Source organism: Glycine soja, chromosome 4, assembly GCF_004193775.1.
Source record: "Glycine soja cultivar W05 chromosome 4, ASM419377v2, whole genome shotgun sequence".
NCBI classification, from domain to species: domain Eukaryota; kingdom Viridiplantae; phylum Streptophyta; class Magnoliopsida; order Fabales; family Fabaceae; genus Glycine; species Glycine soja.
Window position 1 is genome coordinate 44515510 of NC_041005.1, and position 27596 is coordinate 44543105.

The window sequence follows — 27596 nt, forward strand, 5'->3', positions numbered from 1 at the left end:
TTAACCATGAACCTCTGCAGTTTATACAATTTGATGATTGGTTCAACATATTGTCGCCAGTGTAGATAATTGGAATCATCCAATTTTTCTGCTATTGTTGTCAGAAATGAATGTGAATTAAAACCTTGAGATGCGGAAGCCATGATCGTGAAGATGAAGCTCAATAAACTGAGGAAAGTGAATTTTACGTGAAAACGAGCTCTGATACCATGTCAGAGTTTAAGAACAGGGAAAAGAACAAAAACAGAGAATAGAAAATTGACCTTATTGATTCAGAAAAGTTAGTTTTTAATGCAGTTATAAAGGAGGTATTTATAAACCTCTAGACCTTGAAGCTAATCACTAACTAACTAACAACTAACTAACAGAATTCTGTTAGTGAAAGAAAAGTTGTTAGCTTATACTATCTGTCCTAACTGTCCTGCAATAACTGTTTGTAACAGTTATTTTTATACTTTCATTCTAATATCTCTTGTCTCATATTTTAATAAAGGCTGATGTATTTGGAAAATTGGAAATTCGGTTTATGTGAAATCTGAGGTAGAGCCACTATAGCCTGATGTTTGTGTTTGTATTTGGTTTTCAGACTTCCATACTAACATATCTCTTTATTTTGTGGTAACTTCCTTTTTCTATTACTATATATATTCTCTTTATTGTCATAATGGAGCCTCCTACTGTGTTTGAAACTGAAGCTTGCTGCTCTGTTCATTTCCAACATAATTTTTTAATAAATAGGGTTTTTGGTAAGAAAATGTAATGATAAGTCTTTTATGCAAACTGACATAGCTATTGATTTGTTCATGCAGTGCTTTCTGTCACTAGGAAATGTGGTGCATAAACTTTCAGAAGTTGATCTCAATTGGTTTGGACGGGTTAAGCTGATTGATTGCATCTGCAATCTTGTTTTACTCCATCCTCAAATTGGTCAGGTGATTTTCAGATTTTCTAAGAGTAAATTTTCGTGGGCCTACCGGTCATGGATGTAGTCTTATTGGCATGATAGAGCAAATAAACATAATGGATAAGTAGAAATTATGGAAGTGATATGGGGTGAACGATATTGGCAATGTCATGAGAGCAATTCATGAATTCATGAAAATCAAAGGCTGGTTAATTACACTCTAGAGCATGTTGGTGTGTGCCTTATGGTCTTTTTAAGGGGCTTCTCTTACTGTGTTGTTGAGGGATTGGATAGCATTGCTTCATTGATATTTTCTTTATTCACTATTTTTTCCCCGTTTTTTGGAAGATCCCTTGCCCTCCTAACTCTTTAATCATCTACACTTTGTGGATGGGATTTTTGTGAAATGTTGTTTCTTTCTACCTCTGTATTTCTTATCGTCAGTGCTTGTCAATCCATTAGTTTTCCTGTCTTGGCAGACTATGATAGAACGGTTACTTTTGATGCTAAAAGATATGGACTATCGGGTTCGGTTATTCCTAGCAAGGAGGATTGGTGTTCTTTTCCAGACATGGGATGGTCATGAAGAGCTTTTCCAGGACATTTGGTAGGTTGCACTTTAGATGATCACAACCAGTTTAATTATGTATGATGTTAGTCGTGGTGGTATTTTTAATAAAATGTCTTTCTTTGCAAGTGACATTTTGGGAGTTATGGGATTGTAGAACTTTCGGGTAGTTTTTTGCTACTATCAATTAAATATAGTATTTAATATTTTATTTTGAGGATAATAGTGGTATTTAATTTTTATTTGTGCTTTCAACTGTGCGCAAGTTGTAGTCACTCATTGAACTTTTAATTAGTGCTCCCAAAATCCTGTCCCCCCACCTTGGAAATTTCCTTTAAGGAGATTCGTTGTCATCCTTTGATTTTTGGTTGTTTTTCCAGTTTGAATTTTGGTGTTCAGATGGTTGTTTATTCCAAAGGAAAAGTCATCAATGCAATGGAGGTGCTAGCTGCTGGTCCTCAGCCTCAACCTATAATGGAAACAGTTGTGATTACTCTCATGCATCTTGCTTTACACAGTGAGAAGATTGAGTTAGAGGTAACCTATTGATTATGGCATTGGTTTTTATTTTCTTTTACTGTTTTGTAACCTCACCCTCTGCCCCCTGGGAAATGTTATTCTGATGTATGACACAAAATGTTCGGGATTTCCCTTTATTTAGCTGTATTTGCATATACACTCATATGAATTATACAGAGCCCTTTGGGTATTTGGTGACCCTTGGTTACATTATGCAGGCTGTTTTCATGATATGTGTGGTTTCCGCCATTGATCCTTACCATAGGTAAATATATTTTTCCTTATGATTTTAAAACTTAAACTATAGCTTCTAATATTTTGCTGTTTCTTTTAGGGAGTTGGTCTGTGCGGTACTTGACAATCTTTCTAGAGAGCTTCAGTATAGGACTAGAATGAAGGTAATCATTGTTATGCAGTGACTCTAGTTGAGATTGTAGTTGCCTATGGCTTGCCCCTATGTCTGCAGTTTGGTATTATTAAATGTGCTTTAGATCCAAAATTATAAATTTCTCTGTTCAGTTTTCTGTACAAAAGGCAATATATTGCTAGGCGTAAATTTAGTTATATTATTTTTTATGATAAAAAATTTGAGAAGTATAGCACAAATAAGGGGACAAAAGGTATATGCTCTGAAATGGAAAAGGAGAAAAGAAGGAAAAATAAATAAAGAATCAAGGATGTAGCTAGGCTCTCTAGTCTCTGTTATCATAAAGGGACCCTCACTTGAAGCAGTCATGAGCTAAGCACTAGCGAGAGGAATTCTGTTTGGATTTTGAAATTCTTTGGGAGAGAACCAGGTTTCTTGAATACCTGGAGTGTACACTGTTTTCCATCAATAAATATCATTTTAGTCTATAATCTGATCCAGTTTCTATCCCTCTAATACTGTCTTCAACATTCAGTTGACTTACATGCTTTTATACCATTATAGCCTCATTCTAGTTGTGATATTGGGTCTTCCAAAAATTATTGTTTTGCATTCAAGATTCAAAAAACCTTATGAATAATTGTTTTCTTTGACTTCTAATTTCTTTTATGCAGTACTTAGAACAGCTTTTGGGATCAATTCTCTTTTGTTGGGTAGCTTGTGGTGTAAGCTTAGCTGCACTTGTTGAGGTAATATGTTCTTCTTTTGTATAGTCCATGAAAATTTACTAGATCTTGAATGAGGTGAAGTGCAAGGTACCTTGGTTTTGCCTTATGAACAATGTCAAAAAGCCTGTCGTCAATGGAAAAGGCTGTTTGTGTTACCTATATACAGAACATCAACCTGCTAGGCATTATATTTTAAATTCCAGTTTTTGATAATAGAAAACAAAAGGATATTGGTTGACTTTATGTTCTTAACTTTGTTACTGCAGCTAGTAAAAAATGCTGTGCTATGCAATACCTGCAGCAGCCTAGGGCTGCTTTATTGCTATAATGCACTACGATTATTATGGAAAATTATCCTATCCTATTTATACCCACTTTTTGATGACCCAATAGGATTTAATAAGCTTATCCTTGCTTGCCGTATTAGTTCAAAAGTTTTGTTGGGGGAGCTAGGTTAGTAATTAGTTGGATAGGATATAATTTTTTCCCTCTCAATCTTGTCCCCACTTGCCCTGTGCCACTCCCCAAGGCTCCAACCACCTCTACTTCCTGCCACTGCTATCACCCTGCTAACAGCACCATCCCCTCATCCACCACCATCTTTCATAAGGGTAATTTTTTTGTTTATATACAATTTATAATACCGTTCGTTAGGCTATTTGGTATGCAGCAAACAGTGTTTTCAATGGCAGATGGCGGAAGGACGAAATTCCACCATATAAACACGCCATTGAGCATTAAGGCGGGTCTGCCTTCACAAACTGCCCATGGCGGTTGGCAAAAAATCTGCCACGCCATTCCGCCATTGTGGCTCCTTGGCCGCTATTTAACAACACCAGTCAAACATTGGATAGAATAAGAGTTTACCTGACACATGCAATCATATCATTTGTGATTCTGATGTTGTTCTCATTATATCTTAAAATTCAAACATGACCTGAACCAGATAATACAGTGCTACTTGCATATATGTTGTACTAAATTTAATGTTGTTTATCTTGTGCCTTGTCACCTTCTGTTTTATTTCTTGCCATGCATATTTTTGCAAGCCCTCCTTATTTATCCCCTGAACAGAGATAAGCTTCTTCTTGATAAACTCTGGAAATCTAAATGTTTTTAAGTTTTTATTTGGATAGTGGTATTCTTTTACTGTATTCTGATGAACTTTTTCTTTGCCACAAACAATTAATTTTCTGTGTTTCAGACAAGGCACCTTTTCTTACCCGATGCAGAACCTGATAATTTCCTTCAATATTGTTGTCCATGGCTACTTCCTGCTCTTCTTATCAATGAAAACAGTACCGATCTCAATTGGGTTGCCAAGGTATGAGAAGTTTCTGTAATTGATGATATATTTGATATCATTAATGAAGACAAAGACATTACCATCGGAAATGATTAAGTATTTGCACTGTCTCTTTCATTGCATGTCAGGATACTAGACTTTCTAATAATTGCTTATGTTTGTTTATCCCAGATCTTATATTTTGACTTTGTTATTTATGTATTGTATTCTCTAACAAAATTCCTTTATGCAGGTCACTTGTCAACCTTTGACAGTTCTTATAAAAAACCACTTCACTTCAATTTTTTCAGTTTCTATGGCTCTGCATTGCAGTAAGAAACCAGGATCAGAGAAGGGAACACTAGTGCTTCAGAGTTCCATTTTGCATTTTGCTCAGATATCTGAGAAAGAACGAGACAAACTCATAAAGAGACATATGGTATGCTTGTCTGCACTCTAGTGTCCTTTTGTTTTACTGAAAATAAATTTTCTGCTTGTTGGTTATGTGTCGACTATAGTCTGATCCACGTCCAGTTCAAAGCTCCTCTCAATAGCATTTGCATTTTTCTGTATTTTGACATGAAAATTGGGGCTTATGCACGCTGAAAATGGTGCCCCAAATACATGTTTGTGTATGGAAAATATTCTGATACATTTGGTGTAACACTTAAAGGAATTTTTTTTTCTTGATTATTTATTACTTGTTAAATGATGGAAATGTGACTTCTCTTTTACAAATCAAACGATAAAATTCTTACAAAAATGAATCAGTTTTTATAATCTTCAGATCAAAATAGTTTCTACTAAACATTTTTTTTAGCTAAGTTATTTTCTGTAAAAATTGTTGGGCCCTTAGTTTTGAAGTTCCTTCCTTCAGTTCAATCACACATTGTAATTCACAAAATACCTTGTGGGCATTTTTTGAAGCTCATTGACATGTACAATGGTAATATTTTTTATATCATTTATTTTTTGGTCAGACAAATTTTGTATCATTAATAATTGTTGTTTAAGGAGACATTTCTTTACAAGTTAATATTTTATTCTTGGACTTTTGTACTTCTAGGTCTCTATTGTCAGCTGTGTTTTATCTTTGTGCTCTTGTTCATCGAGCGCCATAGCCCCTTTCTTTTCGAGGGATACAGTGTCACTTGAAATTCAAACAATTGTTGATGGATTTCTGGACTTGTGAGTTATCTTTTCTTCCTTTGTGTTTAACTTCTGTTCCAATTGGAGTTTGTTCTTGAAATGAAATATGTAATTATTTTCAAATAATGTAGGGATGATAATCATGCAAGTGCTTCTGTTGTTGATAAAATCAACATTTTCCGCCCAGATAGAGTTTTCATGGTAATTTTGTCTTAAAACTTGACAACATTTAGGTATCATTTCCCTGTCTATCATTTTCTTTCTAGTCCTCGCTGTTTCTAATAAATTCAATTATATTTTAATTGGCAGTTTTTGGTAGAAATTCATTATAAAATTGCAGCAGCATCTCATTACAGACATAAGTGCCACCGATTGGCTGGAATTGAGGTGCTTATAAGTATTCTTGGGCAGAGAGCTGCTGTTTTAAGCACTTCCAAGTAAGTTCTATGGACTGAAATTTGATGTATGACATTTTAATTACATTGTACTCATGAAATCTAGTATGTATCTGTATAGTGTTGATAAGTTTGGATTATTGGTCTGTGTATTTTATCATTTACTTAAATGTTGAGTAAATGCAGTTACCTTATCAACTTGATTGGGTCATTGATTGAATGTCGTGCTTTACAAGACCAATGTTGTTGTATACTCTCTAGCTTGTTGCTATATTTCAAAAACAATCTATCTACAGATGTGACCAGTATGCTTGGGGAACAGCTCCAGGTATATACTGTTTCATTTTTACACTGTTTTCAACTCTTCTGATTCCTTATATCAATTTATATTTAGTAGAATGTGTTCCATCCAGTTTCTTGTTTCAAAGTTGGTGGCGTGTTGCATTCCTTCTAAAACCAAAGAATCGTGTGATGGCACTGCATCACAAGCTTTATCTCTGCTCCGTATGTTAACTGTGGATTCTGATTCATCTATGTATGATTATGTTAAAGTGAGTTTCTGATATTCAACTTATATCTGTTGTATTAAGGATCTTGTCTTGTTTCAATCTGTTGATATATGAAAATAATTTCTTACAGGAATTGGAGCCACTCCCTGAATTAAAAATATTTGATGAGATAAGGAAGTTCCATGAAGAATTATGCCACACTTACTCTATACGCGACCACTTATTGAAGGTAAATAAGTATCATTTTCCATTTAATTTTTATGGCTGTAGAACATCAAGTTTCAAGATAATTTTCTCTTGTTTCTGGTACATTGTTATTTTCAGTTTGTGAAGAAGTCTTGCTACCTTCCACCAAGGTTGCTTTTATCAAGGTGACTTCCTTTGTTCAACAATCTTTCCTATTTTATTATCTTCCATAGTTTTCTATGACGATGGCCCAAAATTGTTTCCTCTTAGTTAAATATAACTAAATACCGGTTTAATAGAAGTACTAGTTTGTACTGTATGTGCATGAATTTGTCTAGCAGGAGAGAGAATTAGTGGACAAGTATTTGAATATGTTAAAATATTAAATGGACAACATTATAACTTGCAATTTGATTTTGTGGTTTTAAACTGCTTTAAAGTTTCTGAAATGCTTGATTCTTAAATCTGTTTTTTCTCAGTCTCCAGGCATTGCAAAAGAAGTTACTGAATGTAGAAACCTTTCAAAGAGGTGGGAAAGCAGAAGTTTTTTCTAAAGACAGATATTGGCATGGTGATCATGAAATTGTGCCTGCAGTCTGGAAACTTGTTCACATGTGTGGGTCAGATGATGCAAGTGAAGTTCGAGAATTGGTTTCAGATTTCATTTCTAGGGTATTAATTCTGTTAGTTTTTGATTTTGCAACTTTCAGACAGTGATAGAAGGGTGAGAAGGAACTTCATGTTCTCTTGCTCAGCTTGTCTTTTCCCTTTAACATGTTTTCCCTTTTCTCCTTTATTGCCTGCCTCGTTAATATATTTTTATGGTAAAATTTTTATGATGAAAGGGAGTATTGCTTACTTCTGGATCCCATATCATTAGTTGGGTCCTTTCCCACAAGCTGCTACCTTTTGTGCCATCCTATGTGGACCCCTATTTGACAATTTTTGTTTTAATCTTTGTCTTATATTTTATTGGGAAAAAATCAGGTCCCACATCGGCTAGTGATAGTGCCAAAATAGAGTATATAAGTGGAAGACAACCCTCATCCCATGAGCTAGCTTTTGGGATTGCATTAGACCCAAACCCACATTCTAAGATATCTTAACTTTTGCTTCCCTACTTATATGCCGTCACACGTTCTATCATCACTTCTAGAAATTTGGTTCCTTCATTGTTGTTGTGCTGCTGCAGGTTGGTGCTGGAGACCCATATTCTGTTGTTTTCCATCTTCCTGGCGAGACTAGTCATCTTCGTCTTGGTAAATCTATTGATATCAGCAGTGCAATGGAAATCAGTTCTGACTTGGATGCATGCATATCTGAAGAACTTCTGGTTGTCCTTTTGAAATTTCTAATGAAATATCTGATGGATGATTCTGTGAAAATTGTTGATATGGCATCACAAACTCTTCGTGTAAGTCATCCAACTGGCAATTGGCCTGTGAGGAAATTCAACAATATTTATAGAGATTTTTCTTTATTATATTCTTGAATTGGTTCTATATATAGCTGTATTTTTTTTTTTTGGCAAATTGTTTGTGAGGTATCTGTTCTATTTGGTCCTTATTTGAATAACTTCTGTTATATTGAAGTTTATTCATTTTATTGGTTTGAAACTGAATGTTAATTACTTAGTACATAGTACTTATAAAAATGGATCAAGGTGTTTAATATTTGTTTTCTTTTTTGGAGTTTTAGTCTTTTTGCACCACTAAGTTGCAGATTTCGCCCTCTTTTATTGCTTCTTATGTAAATAATTGCATCAGTGGTTTGGATTTGCAGGGAATACTTTCAACTGAAAGAGGCCAAAGTGCTTTACAGTCATTTGATTCATATCAGAGGTCTCTGATTGAGGTAATATTTTAATCTGGGCTGAAAAGAGTATTCATTTTCTTTTGTTAAATTTCAGTTTAAAATCTATAAATTGGAATTTGCGGAATTTTTTAATATTACTTTCATGTAGGGTTTTCTATCTTTGCATTAGTTGAAATTTTCTACGTTATTGTTCTTGCTTTTAATGGCCCATGATATCCGTGTATGATGAGAGAGGAAATTGAAAAGAATAATAGGCTACGAAGGATTGAAATTCACTAGTTTCTCCACTGTTCAAATTTCTGAAAAATTGGAAACAAGATATTAGAATTTTGAACTGTAAAGAAACTTTGGACTAGAGAATTTTGGTGAGTAGAAAGCTGGAATAGATGGGGGAAAAGCTTAAGAAACATAACATTTCCCATCCAAGTATGTTCCCAAAATCTCATTTTCGAGCCATCATCAACTTAAAATGCAAGAAATAGCTTGTTAAATGAGTATCCTGGTGTATTAAATTTCCAAGAACCTGTATGGTTCACATTGTTTGCTATGTTTTTTTTTATCGGCTAAAATATGTATTATATATATATATATATATATAGAGAGAGAGAGAGAGAGGGAGATGAGAGGGAGAACGAGAGAAAGAGTGAGTCTGAGAGGGAGAACGAGAGAAAGAGTGAGTTTGAGAGGGAGACCACGTAGGAGAGCTCATGACAATGTGAGAGGGAGTGCTCGTGACAGGGTACGTGGGCGTGCTCGAGTGGGAGAAAGTGAAAACGGAGGCCAGTTACACTATCGAGCCTCTGCTGGCCAACATGGGGGGAGGTACGCTGTTAGAGAAGGGAGAAGAAACTCTGTATAGGGTGAAAATAGGGGTTTTGCAGAGAGTAGAAGGGCAACCTATGAAGTGGATAACAGCCCTACTGGAACTGATGAAAGGTGGGTGGAAGTATCTCATAGGAGAAAGAAGAAAACAGATGTAGACAGAGGAATCTCTGTGCTCAATAAGCGACAAAGGCAAGATAGGAGAGGTACATGGAGAGATAAGGAGGATGTCACTTCCTTTTACTTCTCAAGATTCCCTGATGGGGTAAATGAGAAATACTTATGGCAGATTTTCCAAAGGTGGGGTAAGGTGTGGGAGGTTTTCATTCACAAAGCTAAAAACAAGGCAGGACATAGGTTCGATTTTGTCAGGTTTAAGGAGGTTCAAGATGTGCAAAGGTTGGAAAGACAGTTGGATAATAGCATTGTTCTTGGTGGGATCAAAATGTTTGTCAATAAACCAAAGTTTGAAAGGGATAACGTGAATAGAGGCCATCCGCATGGTACTCCTACACATGGAAAGGGAAAACCACAGGAGGTGGACAACGGTCGTCAGGGAACATATGACACGGGAGGAAGACTTCGGTCCTATGTCGAGGTGGCTAGGGGGGTAACACCACTAGGGATTACCTTGTCTAATGACAACAGGCTAGTTCTAAGCCCTGTCATTTTGAATCCAACTATCGAACACACTGAGTGGCTACATAAAGCTTGGGTGGGCAGATTGAAGAATAAAGGGATGTTTGAAAATGTGAAGGAGGAACTGAGATGGGTTCTAGACCCCGATATCAACCCTCGCTATTGGGTTGATGATTGGGTTATCTTACCCAACCTCGAAGACGATAAGGCGCTTCGCTTAATGAATGAGGAAAGGACGAAGGGCTCCACACCTATTCTGGACCTCCAGAAATGGTCCCCACATATTCCTCCAACACACAGGTTGGCTTGGGTCTTGCTATGGGGCTTACCGCCAACTGTGTGGGAGGTAGTTTATATGGAGAAGGTGGTGGCGGAGCTTGGGGAGTTGGTGGAGGTCGATGAGATGGTCGAGGAACGTGGGAGGATGGACACAGCGAGAATTTTGATTAGGACGAACCTCAGGCCGGGTATCGAGAAGGCGGTCCCAGCTGTCATCGACGGAGTGGACGTCATTATTCACATTGTGGAAGACATGCAGGGGCTTGGAAGGAAGACGAAGCCCAAACAATCACCCATGTGGTACCCGCCATCACCCCTTTCAACGGAGCCAAACTCTCTGACGACATACGCTGGTCGAACCCCAGGGGATGATACCGACGGAGCTTCGTTGGATGGTGGGTTAGGCGGCTCCGACGGTGGCCTTTCTGGGCACTGGCATCGCACCCGCTCGTTCCTCGCGGGTCGCGTCCTTCGGACCCAACCAACCCACAACGGCCACATCGATTGGTCTGACGCGGTCAAACCTGACGTGGCCCAATCGTGTGGCGACAACCATCGCGTGGAAGACCAAAGTCAGCAGGGACCCAATAACGGTCACCTACGACAGGAAGGGAAAGTTTTTAAAGCATCGTCCCACAGTGGGTGCTGTGTTGACGCGCAAATGGAAAAAGCTATTTTGACCCAAACGGGTGCAGCGGAGGAGCAGAAAGAAGACACTGCTGTAGTGGCAGATTTTAACCAGAATGAAAAAGGTGTTGTGGCCTTGTCTAGTTCCAAAGACGGTATGTTGGAGGGAGAAAAGCAGATAATAGACCCATTTGACGAAAGAATAGCTTGTAGTAGAGGTCAATACAATTGCCTGCAAACTTCAACCCCTTTAACCGTAGGTCCTTCTCATTCTCAAAGGGAAGGGGGGGAGTTGGGCCAGCAAATAATAGGCCCATTTAATCCTGGTACGAAAGTCTATGTTAGAAGAAAGGAATTTAAGGATGCTAAAACAGAGGCCCAATCTGTTCTGCCTTCTCACAAAGAAATAGCTTATCAGCCTTATGAGGCTCATCTGAAAGCTGATATGAAGGACCCGAGAGCCAATATTTGCAAGCAGGCTTCCCTGGAAGATCAAATAGCTCTAGTCAGCGACATGGGCCTTACCTATGGTCAGGAAACCCAGAAGATTAAGGAGTTGATGATTTACATGGAGCAACGCGATAATTCTGTGGCAGTGGAGAAGGGTATCAAGAACCATCAATCATGATTATTCTATCTTATAATTCTAGAGGGTTGGGAAGGGGGATTAAATGGGCGGCTATAAGGAGACTCAACTTAATTCATAAGACTGACCTTGTGTGTATTCAAGAAACTAAAAGGGAGCATTTTGATAAAACCATTTGCCAGTCAATGTGGGGGGATTCCACTGTTTCTTGGGACAGTGTTCCCTCTGTCCAAGCAGCTGGTGGTCTCCTTTGCTTATGGAATAATTCAGTTTTCCATGTAGATAGGAGTATAAAAGGAGATAGATTCTTATGTTTAGATGGAAGATGGGTGTGTGAAGACCACAGACTTTTTATAGTCAATGTATATGCCCCTTGTGACCTAGCTGGGAAAAGAAATCTATGGGAGGAGCTATATCAGTTGAAATAGTCCAATCCTGATGGTGTTTGGTGTTTCCTTGGTGATTTTAACAGTATAAGGAGCCAGGAGGAACGTATTGGTTTATCACAAAGGACAGCTGATAATTCTGATACTTCAGAATTTAATGCTTGGATTTCAGATATGGAGCTTCAGGAAATCAGAGGTTTTGGTGGTAATTTCACTTGGTTCAGGCCCAACGGATCTGCCAAGAGCAGACTTGACAGATTCCTTGTTTCAGACCAATGGTTAAACCTATGGCCTGACACCTCTCAGCATGTTCTCCATAGAGACTACTCAGACCATTGTCCTGTTATTTTGAAAACTCAGTTAGTTGATTGGGGTCCAAAGCCCTTTAGGGTGGTGGATTCGTGGCTCAACCAAAAAGGGTATCACAAGATGGTGAAGTAGGCCTGGATTAAGGATCAGCAGGGTGGATGGGGGGGTATAGTTCTTAAAAAGAAGTTGAGAAACCTCAGAAACAACATCAAGCAGTGGAGTATAGTTAATGCTGAGGTTAACATTAGTAAAATTCAGAGTCTGAAGCATAAGCTTAATGATCTGGAAAATTCAGCTGGTGATAGACTCTTATCTGAAGATGAAGTCCAAGCCAAGAAGTCCATCCAACAACAGTTGTGGGAGGCCTCAAATGCTTATGAATCCCTGCTGAGACAGAAATCCAGAGAGAAGTGGATTAAGGAAGGGGATACTAATTCAACTTATTTTCACAAAGTTCTCAATTTTAGAAGAAATTTTAATGCTTTTCAGGGTCTCTTCATTGATGGCGATTGGGTTCAACAGCCTAATATAGTCAAGGAGGAAGTTCACAAATTCTTTCTACATAGATTTACTGAAGACAAGCAGTTCAGACCTACTCTAGATAGGGTTTTCTTCCAATCCATTGATCAGAATCAAAGAGAGGAGCTCACTGCCCCTTTTTCTGACCAAGAGATTAAAGAGGCAGTGTGGAGTTGTGGTGGAGATAAATGTTCGGGGCCCGATGGATTCAACTTCAATTTTATTAAGGCTTTTTGGAAGGTTTTGAAGGTTGAATTCAGGAGATTTGTGGATGAATTCCACTTTCATGGGAGTCTCCCTAGGGGCAGCATTGCTTCCTTCATGGCCCTGATTCCTAAAACAAGTCATCCTCATTCTTTAAATGACTACAGGCCTATTTCTCTCATTGGGTGCATGGATAAAGTCATAGCTAAGCTTTTGGCTAATAGGCTGAGGGGAGTTATTTCTGATATTGTTGATGAAAGGCAATCAGCCTTCATAAAAGATAGACATATCCTCCATGGGATTATGATCCTCAATGAGGTGGTTGATGAAGCTTTGAAGAGAAAGCACCCAGTTATGATCTTCAAAGTGGACTTTGAAAAAGCCTATGACACTGTATCCTGGTCCTTCTTGGATTATATGCTATCTAGGTTAGGTTTCTGTACTAAATGGAGACAATGGATTGCTGCCTGTCTCCAATCAGCATCCTTTTCCATCTTAGTTAATGGTAGCCCTACTAAAGAATTTGTCCCTACTCGTGGTTTGAGACAAGGGGACCCCTTAGCGCCATTGCTTTTCAATATAGTGGGGGAGGGTCTCACTGGTTTGATGAGAGAGGCCATTCTGAAAAATCTCTATCGCAGCTACCATGTGGGGAATCATAAGGAGCCTATTAATATCCTTCAATATGCTGATGATACTGTTTTTATTGGGGAAGCTTCTTGGGAGAATGTCCTTGCCATGAAGGCAATGCTTAGAGGTTTTGAGATGGCCTCTGGGCTGAAAATTAACTATGCCAAAAGTCAATTTGGGATTTATGGGGATTCTGTTAGTTGGGCTCATGAAGCGGCTCAGCTGTTGAATTGTAGGCAGATGGGTGTCCCCTTTCATTATTTGGGCATCCCTATTGCTGTCAAATCTTCAAGTCAGGTGGTGTGGGAGCCTTTGATTAGTAAATTTGAGGCTAAACTCACTAAATGGAAGCAGAAAAGCTTATCTATGGCTGGCAGGGTTACCTTGATAAATTCGGTTCTAAATGCTTTACCAATCTATCTCCTCTCCTTCTTTAAACTTCCTCAAAGAATAGTTGATAGACTGGTCTCTATGCAAAGGAATTTCATGTGGGGTGGGGAACATGACCAAAAGAAGATCCCGTGGGTTAAGTGGGATATCTTATGTCTCAACAAGAAGGAAGGGGGCCTGGGTATTAAGAACCTGGCCAAGTTTAATGCTGCTTTGATGGGAAGATGGATTTGGGAATTATATTCTAACCAGAATCAGCTTTGGATTAGGGTTCTAAATTCCAAATATGGGGGGTGGTCAGCATTGCAGAAGGAGAAAGTGCATCGCTGGGATTCTCATTGGTGGAGAGATCTTAGGAGATTATATCAGCACAACGACTTCAAGATTATCCATCAGAATATGGCTTGGAAGGCTGGATGTGGGGATAAAATCAGATTTTGGAAAGATAGTTGGTTGGGGGAGGAATGCAATCTGCAACAGAAATATTCTCAGCTCTTTTTGATTAGTAAGCAGCAGAATGATCTTATCCCCACCATGGGTAGCTTCTCTCAGAATAATTGGAGATGGGATTTGAAATGGAGGAGACACCTATTCGAGCATGAGGAGGGTGTAGCTGTGGCTTTTATGGAAGAGATCACTGCCTACAATATTCAGAGACACCTCAAAGATACTTTGTTGTGGAAGGCAGATCCTAGAGGAGTGTACTCTACTAAGTCAGCTTATAGGCTTTTATCAAATCAGAACAGACCTGCTATAGATGGGATGAATTTCCAGCTTATTTGGAAATTGAAAATACCCCCAAAGGCGGTCATCTTCACCTGGAGGCTTATAAAAGGCAGGCTCCCTACTAGAGCTAACCTCTATAGAAGAAATGTGGAGCTGCAGGAACTTACCTGCCCCCTCTGTCACAGTGAGCAGGAGGAGGCAGGACACCTTTTTTTCCACTGCAGATACACTATTGGCCTGTGGTGGGAATCTTTGATATGGATCCTGGCTATTGGAGCCCTCCCCTATTCTCCAGCAAGTCATTTCAGCCTATTCTGTGAAGGTTTTGATGTAGGAAGAAGTCAGTCTAGATGGTGTGGGTGGTGGATTGCCTTAACTTTTGCCATTTGGAAGCATAGGAACTTATTGATTTTTCAGGGCATTCCTTATGTTTCTTCCAAAGTAATGGATGATGCTTTATTCCTGGCTTGGTCCTGGACTAAAGCTAGAGATAAGGATTTTAATATCCTTTTTAATCATTGGTCATCCAACCTAAAGGAGGCCTTTGCTTAATCTGGATTTTCTATCCTTTGGTTGGGCTTTGTGATGGGTTTTTGTATTTTTTGGGAGGCTGGCAGTTCACCTGCCTTGTATAATCCTACCATCAGTACCCCTGGTACTGTAATTATTATTAATAATACTATATATTTTCTGCCTTCCAAAATATATATATATATATATATATATATATATATATATATATATAATCAGTACAAGTAGTACTAATATCTGTACATCCCAGTGTACATGTTGTCTATGCAAGATTATGGTATTGAAATATGCTTGAGATATTAGAATACCATAACCCCAATCTCTGAGTATACTGGAATACCCATTACAAAAAGTATCTATGGTCTAATCCCTCCCCTATACAAGAATCCAGATTTAATATTACTGGACCAAAAGTGGAATGGCAGCTCAAAATCCTTATCTAGATCCCTCCCCTATACATTGTTTGCTATGTTATTGTGGCCTTTGGATGCTAATTGGATGTATTCAGCAACAACATTATCTTATCCCATTGTGCGGTGTTGGCTGCATGAGTCAATACATGCCATTGGGCATTGTCAACCAAAGTTTCCATTTTTGATAAAAGTATAACACCATATAGCCCTGTATCAATTATGTAAAGAATTGCTTATTCAAGCAGTGCCTATTTAATCTACTGTCATAAAGTCTTACGCAATAAGCTGGATGCAAGTTTAAGAAATGGTTATTTACAAAATTAAGAATAAATAAAAACCTGTGAAAAAAATCTTTATCTTGAACTAGAATGTTTAGGATCCAGTTAGGGTGAAAAAATTAGTGACCAAATTTTTGGACCCATTTCTGTGCTTTGCATGGGTGACAATGCTAGTTTGTTTACAAAATCAGAAAATAAAAAACTGCAGGGATCCCAAAAGGTTGGGTAGCTAAGAAACTTCGATGACATAGTGATAACCAATAAATCTTTAAAATACATGCTTAAGTATTGAAGTGGCATACATTACTTTGGTTTTATATTTAGTTGTAAACTGAAAGTTTAAAATGCAAGCATGTCCATACTATTTATCCTTGGTACTAGTTTCCCTTGTTATAAATTTTATTGTCTACTAATGCAGGTGCATTCCAAAGGTGTCAATATTGAACTTGTGGAAAATCTCCTTTTGGACCTAGAAAGGAAGTCAAAAGGTATGTTGGTTGGTGTCTGCACGTCCATGATATTGTGAATGCCATTAGAGCTAATTTGATTCTAGTTAATGTTTTGGGCCATTAATCTAATAGTATAATTAGGCATTGTGGTAGGATTGATTTTTGGTATCTTATCCTTTTCATTTTCTTTTTGTTTCCAACATCGATATTTATAGCAATAACTTTAAATGGATGGGAGAAGGTTTGACAAGTCAATGACTGTATGTGGTTAAGTCTTTGAGATTTAGTTCTTTCCAAACCTATGGAGATTGAGAGGTGCTAAATTTTTTCCCAGCATTGCTCCTTATTGATAGTGGGGCTATTGGTTAAAACCCAAGTTCCTTGTTAGCTAGAGATGGTGGCAAGATAGATTACGGGCCTGTTTGTTTAAACTTGGATTGTTTAAACTTATTTGTTGAAATAAGTGCTTATTTTGATAAAATAAGCAGCTTTATGATTTTTTTTTGTGTTTGTTTAAACTGCTTCTGCTTAAAAAAACAGCTTTTTTGCTTATTTTAAGAAGCAAATCTTATCTACTTATTAAAAAACACTTTTTGAAAAAGTTCTTATTTTACATTTTTTTTAAAGTTTAATCAAACTGGTCCCTTATATGTTAAACAAGTGCTTTTTTCTAAAAAAATTAATTGAGCAGTTTTCTATTTTATGGTGTTTGTTTAAAGTGCTTTTGTATAAAAAAAGTGGGGGAAACCCTCACCTAGCGAGCCAGCTTTGTAGGATTGAGTTAGGCCTAAACTCACATTCTAAGATGGTATCAGAGCTTATCCTAAATCCATTAAATGGGACACCTACCATATTATTCACGCATCAAGCCCGAAAGTGTTGTGCGTGATAGGGTCTATTGGAAAAAACCCAAGTCTCACATTAACTAGATATAGTGATGACCATACAATCGGTTTTACAGGGTTGAGTCAGTGATTTTTTTCTGAGGGGCAAACCATAATTTTTTTCTCTGACAAATTAGTGATTTCTTTGGGGTAACCAATCACTTAAACCGAAGACTTCGGAGTCAGTTTAGGGGTAAAAGCTTCTCCTTCTCCCAGTAAATGTTTCTTTCCTCTATGTAATTAATATTAATTATTTTGTGATAATCTTTAATTTTTTCAGCTGAAGCAATTTCATTGGAGAAGTCCCCTGTGTGGGTGACAGATGGTAAAACTTTTGATATGTGGATTTGTCCATTAGTGTATTCACTTACTGTCTACTGCAATGATGTGATACTAAGGTATTGTGGACCTATCTAACTACTTAATGTTGACATTTAAATGACCATTAGTCGTTAGCATTAGCAACTAGCAGACCTTTATCAGGTTTTCTTTTTCTCTTCCTATTTCATCTCACTTTCCCAGCATATTGTAATTCCAGACTGTGTCAAGATATTATATGGTTTAAAGGTGAAGTTGCTGAGCTTCTTTTGCCAAGTATTTTTGTCAATATCGCTGCAAGGAAGGATCTGGAGGTTGATCTTCACAAATTAATCTGTCTGCAGGTTGTATTCAAGATATAGAATGTCCATCCTCAGTTTCTTATTTTCTTTCAGAGAGCTTATTTAGTCATTTAATATTATACTCAAAATGATAATGATATAGCATTGATTGAACTACCTACCACCTGCATTGTTAGACTAAAGTTAATATGTATTTTCTGCATAAAGTTAAAGTAATTTTGTTTTCCACAAGTAAACATGATGTGTTCTTGAATTTTGCAGTTGGAGGAGCATGTATTTACAGAGTCAAATAAGTTGATGAAATCCATTCAAGTGGTTTTGAATTGTCTTAATGAACTTCGTATTCGTCATGTTATGGAAAGATTTTCATTTGTGCCATCAAAGAGTGAAGTTTCCAAGGTGAATATAATTCAAATATCCTATTTTCATTAATATATTTTGATCATTTTGTTTGTAAGTTTGAAAACAATTGAAACAGAGGGAAATTATGAGGTTTGAGTGAGAAATTTGCTTGAGTCTCCTGGTCCTATCATATATGTGGAAATACTGCACATGGAGTTTCCTCTAATTAGGGAAACAATATTACAAGATTTACAAGATATTCAGCCTGGTTAGCCTAATTATCTACAACTGATACAAGGAAGCAATTACAATGAAATCAATCAAATATTCTAGCACAATTTCAGCCCATATATCATAAAATATTATTGTAATCTCAACCCTTCAAGCTAGTGCATATGAGTCATATGCATCTATATCTAGCATACTATGTATGTATGATATCCTTCGTCCACAAAGAATTCGGTAAAGATGTCTACTAGATCATCATTTGAATCAACAAATGATGTAGTGATATCCCTAGGAATAATCTTCTCACAAATAAAAGGATGTTCAATCTTTATTTGCTTTGTTCACTAATAAAAACTGGATTAGAAGCAATGACAGGGTTGCCTAACTATCGTGAATGAGATTCATAAAGCCTACTTTACATTTACATAAATTCCTTGAGAAGATTTTCATCCATACAGGTTCACATGTAGTAAGAACCATGGTACAATACTATTGGAAAGCCGCCTTAATTGCGGTCCCCCTAGCTTGCCTTAGTTGCGGCGGCCTTTTTGGGGCTGCCTTAATTGCGGTTTAGTCCCACATTGACTAGAGATATTGTCAAATTAAAGTATATAAATGGATTTTTTAGACTTTAATTAGGCCAAAACCCACATTCTAAGAGGATATCGGTGTTTATCCTAGATCTATTGTTGGGCCACCTGCATTTGCCACGCTCCAGACTAGAAGTCTTGGGCGTGAGGGGGACTGTTGGGAAACCTCTTTGGGGGTTGCCTTAGTTGCAGCCTCAAGGGTGGTGTCTTGGTTTCACATTGACTAGAGATATGGCCAAATTAAAGTATATAAGTGGTGGGCAACCCTCACCTTAAATGCCGATTTTGTAGGGTTGAATTAAGCCCAAACCACATTCTATGTAATACTGTGTTCGCACTAGACCTCTTAGTTACATTTTGCTCTTTACTCTTCTATGAAGTGAAATTTTCTCTGATAAGAACACTATAGTGTATCCAGAAGTATGTTGTCTGTTGATTGTATGACCTGTCCACTCTATGATCCCATGATTTACATGTTTCTTTCCCCTTTCAATCCTAGGTAGGATCTCAAATTTCTCAGGTAGCTGATGCCATGGTTCAATAGTCAGCTTTATGATTTTACCTTGCAACAACATGCTAGTTTCTTAATCAATAAGCTGATAAAAAAAAATCTTGCTTCATAGAAAAACAAAGTGGATGCTACCACATGTTAAATTTCAACTAAAAATCAATTGGCATTAGGTGAAGTTGCCTAATAGATATATAAGTTGCACCCTAAGAATTGTGGCAGGTGATGTGCGACTTTCCAACAACATAAACATATATGTTCTTTGTTTTTGTTTGTGTATTAACTGTTGAAGTGTTTGATATGACATATTGATGTTCTCTAGATTGCTGTATTTTAATTCACTTCTATGCCAATATAAATAAACTGTCCTTGATTTTATTCATAAAGAAGACATTTATTACTCTTGTAATTCCAATGTAATAAACGTTTTCTTTCCCAAAAATATCTTGCCACATTTAGTTTCTTAAAATCAGCCCTAAGGGCTGATTTTAACAAAACCCTATTTTATTTTGTTAATTTGCATTGCTATTTGGCTAAAACAAATAAGGTAGCAAGGGAAACTATGATAACTATGATTTGGTTTTGCAGAATTCAAGGCCTTCAAGTTATAGTTCTAAAACCCGGTCCACTCCTGCAAAGGCAAGGGAATCTGCAGTTGTTTCATATGCCTTGTCAAAGTCACCCTCCTCATGGGAGAAAGTATTATCTTCCTTGCATATTTACCTTTATAAGGTCAATTGTTTTTTAAAAAAGTAATCTGTGGAATGCAAAAGTTAACAATTTATTTATTTCTTTTATCTTTCAAGGTTTATTGGCTCTCCATCGACTACCTTCTTGTTGCCAAGCTGGCAGCTGTAAGTGGCAGATTCTATCCACTTCATTTCTCATTTACTTTCCCTTTGACTTTGTTTTGATGAGGGATGATATAGGTAGCAGGAAATAAAGGGAAAAGGAAATGAAAAAAACAAAGTAGAAATAGAGTGGAAAAAATCATTTGGATCGAACTAAGCTCTGATACCATAAAAGAATCTAAAAGAGAGAATTTAGGGAAAACTAAATTGTATGAGGTTGTATATTTTCAATCCAACTTACAACAGTCCCAACTGACTTATTTATACTAACAGTTTAACTCTAACTAAATGTTAACTAACTACAGTTAGTTGAGCATACAGCTGGGACAAGCCAGGTAAGCTGAGACTAAGAAGTAAAAGTCCTAATCCAAGTAAGACTTCTAATACCCCCTACCTTTCGGGGAAGTCCTACCCTTGTGGCCCCACCCCATTTCCTTCTCCGTTTAATTAAACAAGGGTCTTACCCTCTCTCTTACCTAATTCTCTTCCTCCCTCACTTCCCTCCTCCCAACCAAACAAATCGTTCCTCTTGGTTCCAATTTAGATTCCTATATTTTCTTTTTCTTTTTGTCCTGCTTATTTTTTTTTTATTTTTAAATTTTGCTTACATGTGTTTCTTTTTCTGTTGTAGAGTTGTGGATCATATTTTACTTCAGTGATGTATGTAGAACATTGGTGTGAAGAGCAATTTAAGACTCTAACAATTGGGGGTCCAGATTTCTCCCATAACGAAATGGTAAGTTGTACTGAATATTTTTATATTTGATGCATACTTTTATGCTCAAGTTGGACTATATTATATATTATACTATTTTAGATTATTTTGTTTTTGTACTATTAACTTGATCCTTGGCATATATATATTTGTAAGCAATTTATGGGGATTGCGTAGGTCCATAATCATGTCTATTGTTAATTTGCATCTGTTCTTTTTGTTGGTTTCCATCATATCAGTTGCCGGATCATATTGAAATACTTGTTTCGGCAGTCACTAGAATCAACGAACCAGATAGCTTATATGGAATTCTTCAGTCTCACAAGGTCAGTGAGCATTATCTTTCCTTCTACGAGCTTTGTCTCAACTGAATGCAAGGTGGTAGGTAATTGTCTCAGTTTGAGTTCTGACAGGTAGGTCATCTCACTAACCAAAAAGATATACATGGGCCCAACCAACTAACCCAGAGCCCAAAACAGAGACTAATACTGAGTAATAAAAAAGCAGGAATTATTTCTCGGATAGTCATCTTTACATAAATTTCTGTTTTCTAATATTTGCATATTTTTTAAATTTTATATCAAAGTACATGCATCCTAGATTTTTTAAAAAATCCCGTGCCTTTACCTGGTACCATGCCGATATCTGTGCAGCATAGGCCTTGCATGACAGCTTAATTGAAATACTGTGACAACCACTTCCCAAAGATAAGCTTTTATTTTGTGGAAACTCTTCTTTGGAATAATATAGTCCTCGTTGCTTCTTTGTGGTTTTGGAGTCATGTTTTATTTCACTAGTTATGTTTTGGTTCTTTGCCTTTCTTATTTATTTATTATATTGGTTGATGTGAATAATAGTTGACTTCTCAAATAATCACATTTGAGCATGAGGGAAACTGGGGGAAGGCCCTGGAGTATTATGACTTGCAAGTGCAATCAGATGCCTCAGTACAGAAGGATGGCTGTTCAAAAAGTATGTCATTGAAACAAACAGGAGCAGCAAACCCTTCATCTTTTGCCTCAGAGGTAGATGAGATGAGGCAGAGTAGACCTTACAAAGGGTTGATTAGATCATTGCAGCAGATTGGCTGCACACATGTGCTGGACATGTATTGCCATGGCTTGACATCAAGCAAGGACCAGCTTCCGCATGATTTAGAGTTTGCTGAATTGCAATATGAGTCTGCCTGGCGTGCTGGGAACTGGGATTTCTCTTTGCCATGTGTAGGAACTAATTTTCCTCCAACTCCAAATATCAAATGTGATCACTTCAATGAAAATTTGCACAGGTAATGTTTTTTTTATTCTTGTGCAGATTTTTAATTTGAACTCCATTGTTCAATTGTTATATTCTTTATTTTTAGTTGCTCTTTTCAAGCTATATATATTCCAAATGAGGAATTCTTTGATAAAATCATTGACCTGTCAAGTAGTTAATTGTTACTAAACTACAAATATTTTTACGAAGAATTTCTTTTTTATTTCTTTTGCAATCCTTTGTTTTCAGATGACTATCTATGTTAATGATTTTTTATTTTATTGTTTTACTTTTTAAAAAGGAATAATCGGCTTCAAAAGTTGAGAAGCCTATGACTTTCCTACTTGTTGAAAATTAGGATAAAATAATATACATTTATTATTAGTAGGTATAAGTGTGTATAAGGAGTATACATTACTCGATGTGTATTTATACTTTACAGTAATAAGCTGTTAGTTTAACTACTGTAGTTAGTAGTTAGTTTGCTATTAATTAGTAGTTAAGTCTGTTAGTCTATGACAGCTTGTGACAGCTGTATCAACTAACCAAGGTTAGTTGACTGTTAGTGTAGTTGACTGTTATCTCAATTGTATAAACTGTTCTGTAATCAGTTACATTTTGGGTTGAATAACATTGATTTCTAAATCTTAATTCTTTCTCCTATCTCAAACTCTCTCAACTCTATTATGGTATTGAGAGCTTAGGTGGAAACCTAACATCTGTTCATGGCTTCCGCATCGATTCCTACTCTTGTTTCTCCTCCTTCCTCCCCACCGCCCCCGCTAACTCCGTTAGTGAGCTCTTCAAACGATGGTCCCTCAAAGAACTTTGCGCATTCCATTTCTCAGAAGTTGAACGCAAAGAATTATCTCCTTTGGATTCAACAGGTTGAACCTGTTATTCGTAGTCATCATCTTGAAGGCTACATTGTTAATCAGAAAATTCTACAGAAGTATGCTTCGATTGAAGATCGCAATGCTAATAAAGTCACTTGTGAGTATAGTGTTTGGTACGAACAAGATCAATTTCTTCTTGTGGTTGCAATCCATCATCTTCGGCGACATTCTTCTGCGAGTCATTGGATGCCGATCGTCGTGGAAACTTTGGGATCGGATTCAATCGCACGTTCAATCCTAACGTGTGCTAAGGTTTGTCAAGTTTGTAATGAGATTCAAAATCTCTCCCTTGATAATCGGCTCTATTTTGGATTATCTTTTGCATGTTCAGACGCTTGTTAATGTGTTGACTTCGATTAGGGAAACTGTTTCTAATTCTGAACATCTTGACCTAATTTTCGATGGTCTTCCTGATGAGTATGAGTCATCCATTTCTCTTGTTACTTGTCCATTTGATCCGTTTACTATTGATGAAGTTGAAACATTGTTGCTCGTGCGTGAAGTGCACATTGATCGGTCTCGTAAGCAAGCTTTAGGTTCCATTAATCTTACTCAAGGTTTAGGATCTGTTAATCTCAACTCTGGAAGTTCTTCTAAAATGGTATCAAAGCCTATCCTTGATCCATTCAAAGAGTTACCCACCATGTTATTCATGCACCAAGCGCAAAAGTGTTGGACTTCAGGGGGTGTATTGGAAAAAACCCAAGTTCCACATTGGCTAGAGATACGGCCAAGATAGAGTATATAAGTGAGGGGAAACCATCATCCTATGAGCTAACTTTTGAGGTTGAGTTAATTCAATGCTGTGCAGTTCATCTAGTGTATTTGGAATGAAAGTCAATTTATACCATAAAAAAAAAAAAGAATCTTTTCATGAAATGTGAATCTAATTGTTCTTATATTCAGTTGTTTAAGGGCACTCCAGGAGGGTGATTTGAATGATTTCCAGAAAAAACTGAAAGATTCAAAGCAGGTAATATTTCTTTCCTAGGAGCTTCTGTGGTCTATTTCTCATGCAAGTGATTATGCACTTATAAATGTTTTGTGTTCTAGGAGCTCGTGTGGTCTGTTTCTCATGCAAGTGAAGAGAGCACTGAGTACATTTACTTGACTATCATCAAACTACAGGTATCCAGTTGTCCAATATGTAGATCCTTAACATGATATCTATTGTCACCTCATATTTCATATTACTGCCAGTGAACCTATTTTGGTTTCCGTTAAAATCACATTGATTTGTAGTATGGCCAAAGTAGTCCATATAAGACCCAATACATCAGAGTCCATCCACTCTTGATGTTGGGTCACCTGCAAATATCATTGTCTAATCTAGCAACTTCACATTCCATCCATATGGCCAATTGTGTGAGTGGGGATGGGGACCTTTTATCCCACATTGACTACGAATATGACCAAACTATTCCTTATAAGACTTTGTTCCTCTCCTTGAGGTATCTTTTGGATTAAGTTTGGCGTAGTCCTTTTCTAGTAAGGATAAGGAGGATACTTTATCCTCCACATTAAGTAACCTGTATATTATGTTATAAATGATATGTAAATTAAAAAAATTCCATGGAGTATAAGCACATATGTAGTGCCAATGCTATGCGATGGACTGCAATTTATGTATTTTATTGTTATAGTTAGAATGCATGTTGATTTTATCTGATGTCCTGTTTCAAGATGATATATTGTGTGTAATTCATATGGCAATATTATAATTTTCCTAAAATGACAAAGGGGATAGTGCACTAAACTTAAAGTGACTATCAAAATGCCAGTCAGAAGTCCAACCTCTTTTCTTGTCAGTAATAGAAGATCCTTGAAACAATCATGGACTACATACCAAAGAGAAGCTAAAAGCACAATGCTATTTCTTAAATATAAGAGACAACCAAAGAAAAGTAAGTGCATAATTCCAATCCATCCAGTTACCAGAGAACTGGAAAAAACAGTGCCATAAAATAAAAACCTCCTTATTCCTGCCAAATCCTTTGAAGTGCATGTATGAAAATGCAACAAACTGGAAGGATGTGCCTATGCCAGTTATTCCATGAACAAGTTGTCATCTTTCAATGCAAAATAAGTGGCTCCTGTGTCTAAATAGATTTTGCACATAAAATACCTGAATATGCAACTTTTCAATGTTCTATGACAAATTTTGCCAACCAATGGCTCTGTTGTAACTTTGCAAAACAAAGGCATTTTACTGGTCTGGTTTGTATTGATTCTATTAAGCATTGTAATCCAAATGAGTTTGGCTATAATCAGTATTTTCTTAGTTGCAAAATATGTAGATCTTAAGACAGCTTACAGAAGCTTCATTCCAGCGTCAATTATGTGTCTTATGCATTTTCTTATTCCTTTCATTGTCGCAAACAAATAATTTGTAGAAATGCTTGAGTATTTGAATAATGAGCTTGTTAGTTGTTAGCATTGGAAATTTGCAAAACGAAGGCATTTTGCTCGTCTGGTTTATATGATGCTTATATATTTATTTAATTGGTTAAAATTTGTGAAGCTGTTTTTCTTTTATCCTTGGTAATCATTTCAACAGATGCTTTATCATGTTGGCATGGCTTGGGATTTACGCTGGAGAACATGTCATAATAATAGCACCGAGTTTTGTCTTCTGAAGCCAACTGTTTCTCCTGAGCCTGTGATTCCTTCCATTGAACAGGTGTTTAGTGTACCTGAGCCCTTCATGGCAGAACCATTTTTTTTTTCACTTTGTAAAATATATTATAGAATTCAGACAGTGATTATTGCCATGTCAGTATTGAAGCCTTGCACTGTTTTTATTGTCTACTAGATGTCATGGCTGGATATGGAGTGGTGCTCAATTTTGCAAAGGACACAATTGCATATGAATTTGCTAGAACCATTTATAGCATTTCGACGAGTTCTACTTCAAGTTTTAAGTTCTAGAGACTGTATGCTGCAACATCTTCTGCAGTCTGCCACCACACTTCGTAAGGTATATCATCATTGTTAAAGATAAAAAATAGAAAATAAAAAATCATTCATTAGCATGTAATTAACTACTTAAAGCTTTTGGGAGATTAGGTACTTGACATGGTATTTCTTAGAATGTGGATTTTGGCCTAACTCAAACCCAAAAGTTAGCTCAAAGGGTGAGGATTGTCCCCCACTTATATGCTCTATCTTGGTCTTATCTCTAGTTGATGTGGGACTTGGTTTTTTCCAATAGTATTAAAAATTTAGAACGTCTTTAATGCATAAAGTAGCCTGTGCATTGTTTATTTTTTCCTCAAGCTTGAGAACTTGTGTAAGAGGATATGTTGCAATGAAATTGTTATTAGATCTCGAGCTAACAAGCTATGCTTTTAGGGAATTTGGTCCGTGATTATTATCTTGATACCATAATTCAAATTTATTTTTATAGCAGTGTTTTACTATGTAATTGTGTGTCAACGTAGATTATACCTCAATTAATAGAATATTATTTTTGCAGAAAAAAAATACCTCATGCTATTTATATATGAAAAAGGAATCAGTATTGATTACAAGATCAATCAATTACTGATTAATAGGAAATAGAATATTCTATAATAAATACAATATGAAGAATAATATCAAGACATAATCTCACAATTTTTATTTTTTTTATTATATGATATTCTCCATATACAGGGATGTAGGTTCTCTCAAGCAGCTGCTGCTTTGCATGAGTTTAAACTCCTTTCTGTTGAAACCAAAGGGCAAAGCTCATCCGTATATTGGCTTGGAAGGGTAAGGGGGTAGCTTTGACTTTGAGTGTGTTCATATCTGAAGATAGATAGTTCTGCTGTTTTGCTCAATGTCAATTTTCAGAGTAGTTGTACTAGAGGACAAATTCAATGAACCACACTTTATCTGCAAATGAAGACAAATTTGAAATATGATTATATATCAAGCATGACAAGCAACATATGTTTGAGACTTATTTTTCTTTTTCCTTTTGGGGATCCCCCCCAAACCCATTTTTATGTGTTAGGATTGAGCAACATAAAATACAGGACAATTCAAAATATAGAGAAATATAATTGCAGCAATTCAAATACTTTAATTTATTAAACCATTTGTTTGGCTCATAATTCCTAATGAAATCAAACTTCCTTTCAATGACAAGGAAGTGAGAAATATACAAAAAATTTGGATGTGGAATTTGATCAACCAGTGTGGCCACTACATAGAAAAACTAAAGCTTTAGAGAAGCAAAATGATATCTGAACTTGTTAGCTGTAACTAGATGTGAATTTGACCTGTCATGATTATAGGAATTAATCAAAGTGCCCAGTTTGCAGAGAGTCCACTTTGTCTGCCTCCATGAATGATGTAGAGTGAGAGGGAGAGGTGTGAATACTTCGGAAAAGGAGGGATGAATGCAGGGGGGGGCTGGGTGGGTAGGTTGAATGCACACTTAAGGAAGAGTTGAGAGGATTACCCAAATTCTACAGTTATCAAATACCCTGTTTTGGTAGAAAATCAC

General features: G+C 36.7%; 1 protein-coding gene across 3 annotated transcripts in view; it reads left to right on the forward strand.

Moving 5' to 3' along the window:
* LOC114409825 (serine/threonine-protein kinase ATM) overlaps nt 1–27596 on the forward strand; it is a 91366-nt gene that overhangs the window by 49879 nt on the left and 13891 nt on the right. For all 3 annotated transcript variants that reach the window (XR_003666213.1, XM_028373448.1, XM_028373450.1), the window contains exons 24-55: nt 810–932; nt 1384–1511; nt 1853–2009; nt 2210–2256; nt 2326–2389; nt 3033–3107; nt 4291–4410; nt 4625–4810; nt 5438–5559; nt 5652–5721; nt 5830–5957; nt 6102–6243; nt 6329–6466; nt 6555–6653; nt 6749–6795; nt 7090–7282; nt 7803–8024; nt 8393–8464; nt 16183–16252; nt 17378–17495; nt 17636–17759; nt 17979–18116; nt 19974–20084; nt 20192–20239; nt 20868–20972; nt 21191–21277; nt 21809–22239; nt 24011–24077; nt 24158–24232; nt 25662–25784; nt 25917–26081; nt 26759–26857. Coding sequence is in view for 2 of the 3 variants with exons in the window: in XM_028373448.1 (XP_028229249.1) it covers nt 810–932; nt 1384–1511; nt 1853–2009; nt 2210–2256; nt 2326–2389; nt 3033–3107; nt 4291–4410; nt 4625–4810; nt 5438–5559; nt 5652–5721; nt 5830–5957; nt 6102–6243; nt 6329–6466; nt 6555–6653; nt 6749–6795; nt 7090–7282; nt 7803–8024; nt 8393–8464; nt 16183–16252; nt 17378–17495; nt 17636–17759; nt 17979–18116; nt 19974–20084; nt 20192–20239; nt 20868–20972; nt 21191–21277; nt 21809–22239; nt 24011–24077; nt 24158–24232; nt 25662–25784; nt 25917–26081; nt 26759–26857 (3894 nt within the window). In the remaining variant the exon portion in view is untranslated. The remainder of the gene's footprint in view (nt 1–809; nt 933–1383; nt 1512–1852; nt 2010–2209; nt 2257–2325; nt 2390–3032; nt 3108–4290; nt 4411–4624; nt 4811–5437; nt 5560–5651; nt 5722–5829; nt 5958–6101; nt 6244–6328; nt 6467–6554; nt 6654–6748; nt 6796–7089; nt 7283–7802; nt 8025–8392; nt 8465–16182; nt 16253–17377; nt 17496–17635; nt 17760–17978; nt 18117–19973; nt 20085–20191; nt 20240–20867; nt 20973–21190; nt 21278–21808; nt 22240–24010; nt 24078–24157; nt 24233–25661; nt 25785–25916; nt 26082–26758; nt 26858–27596) is intronic.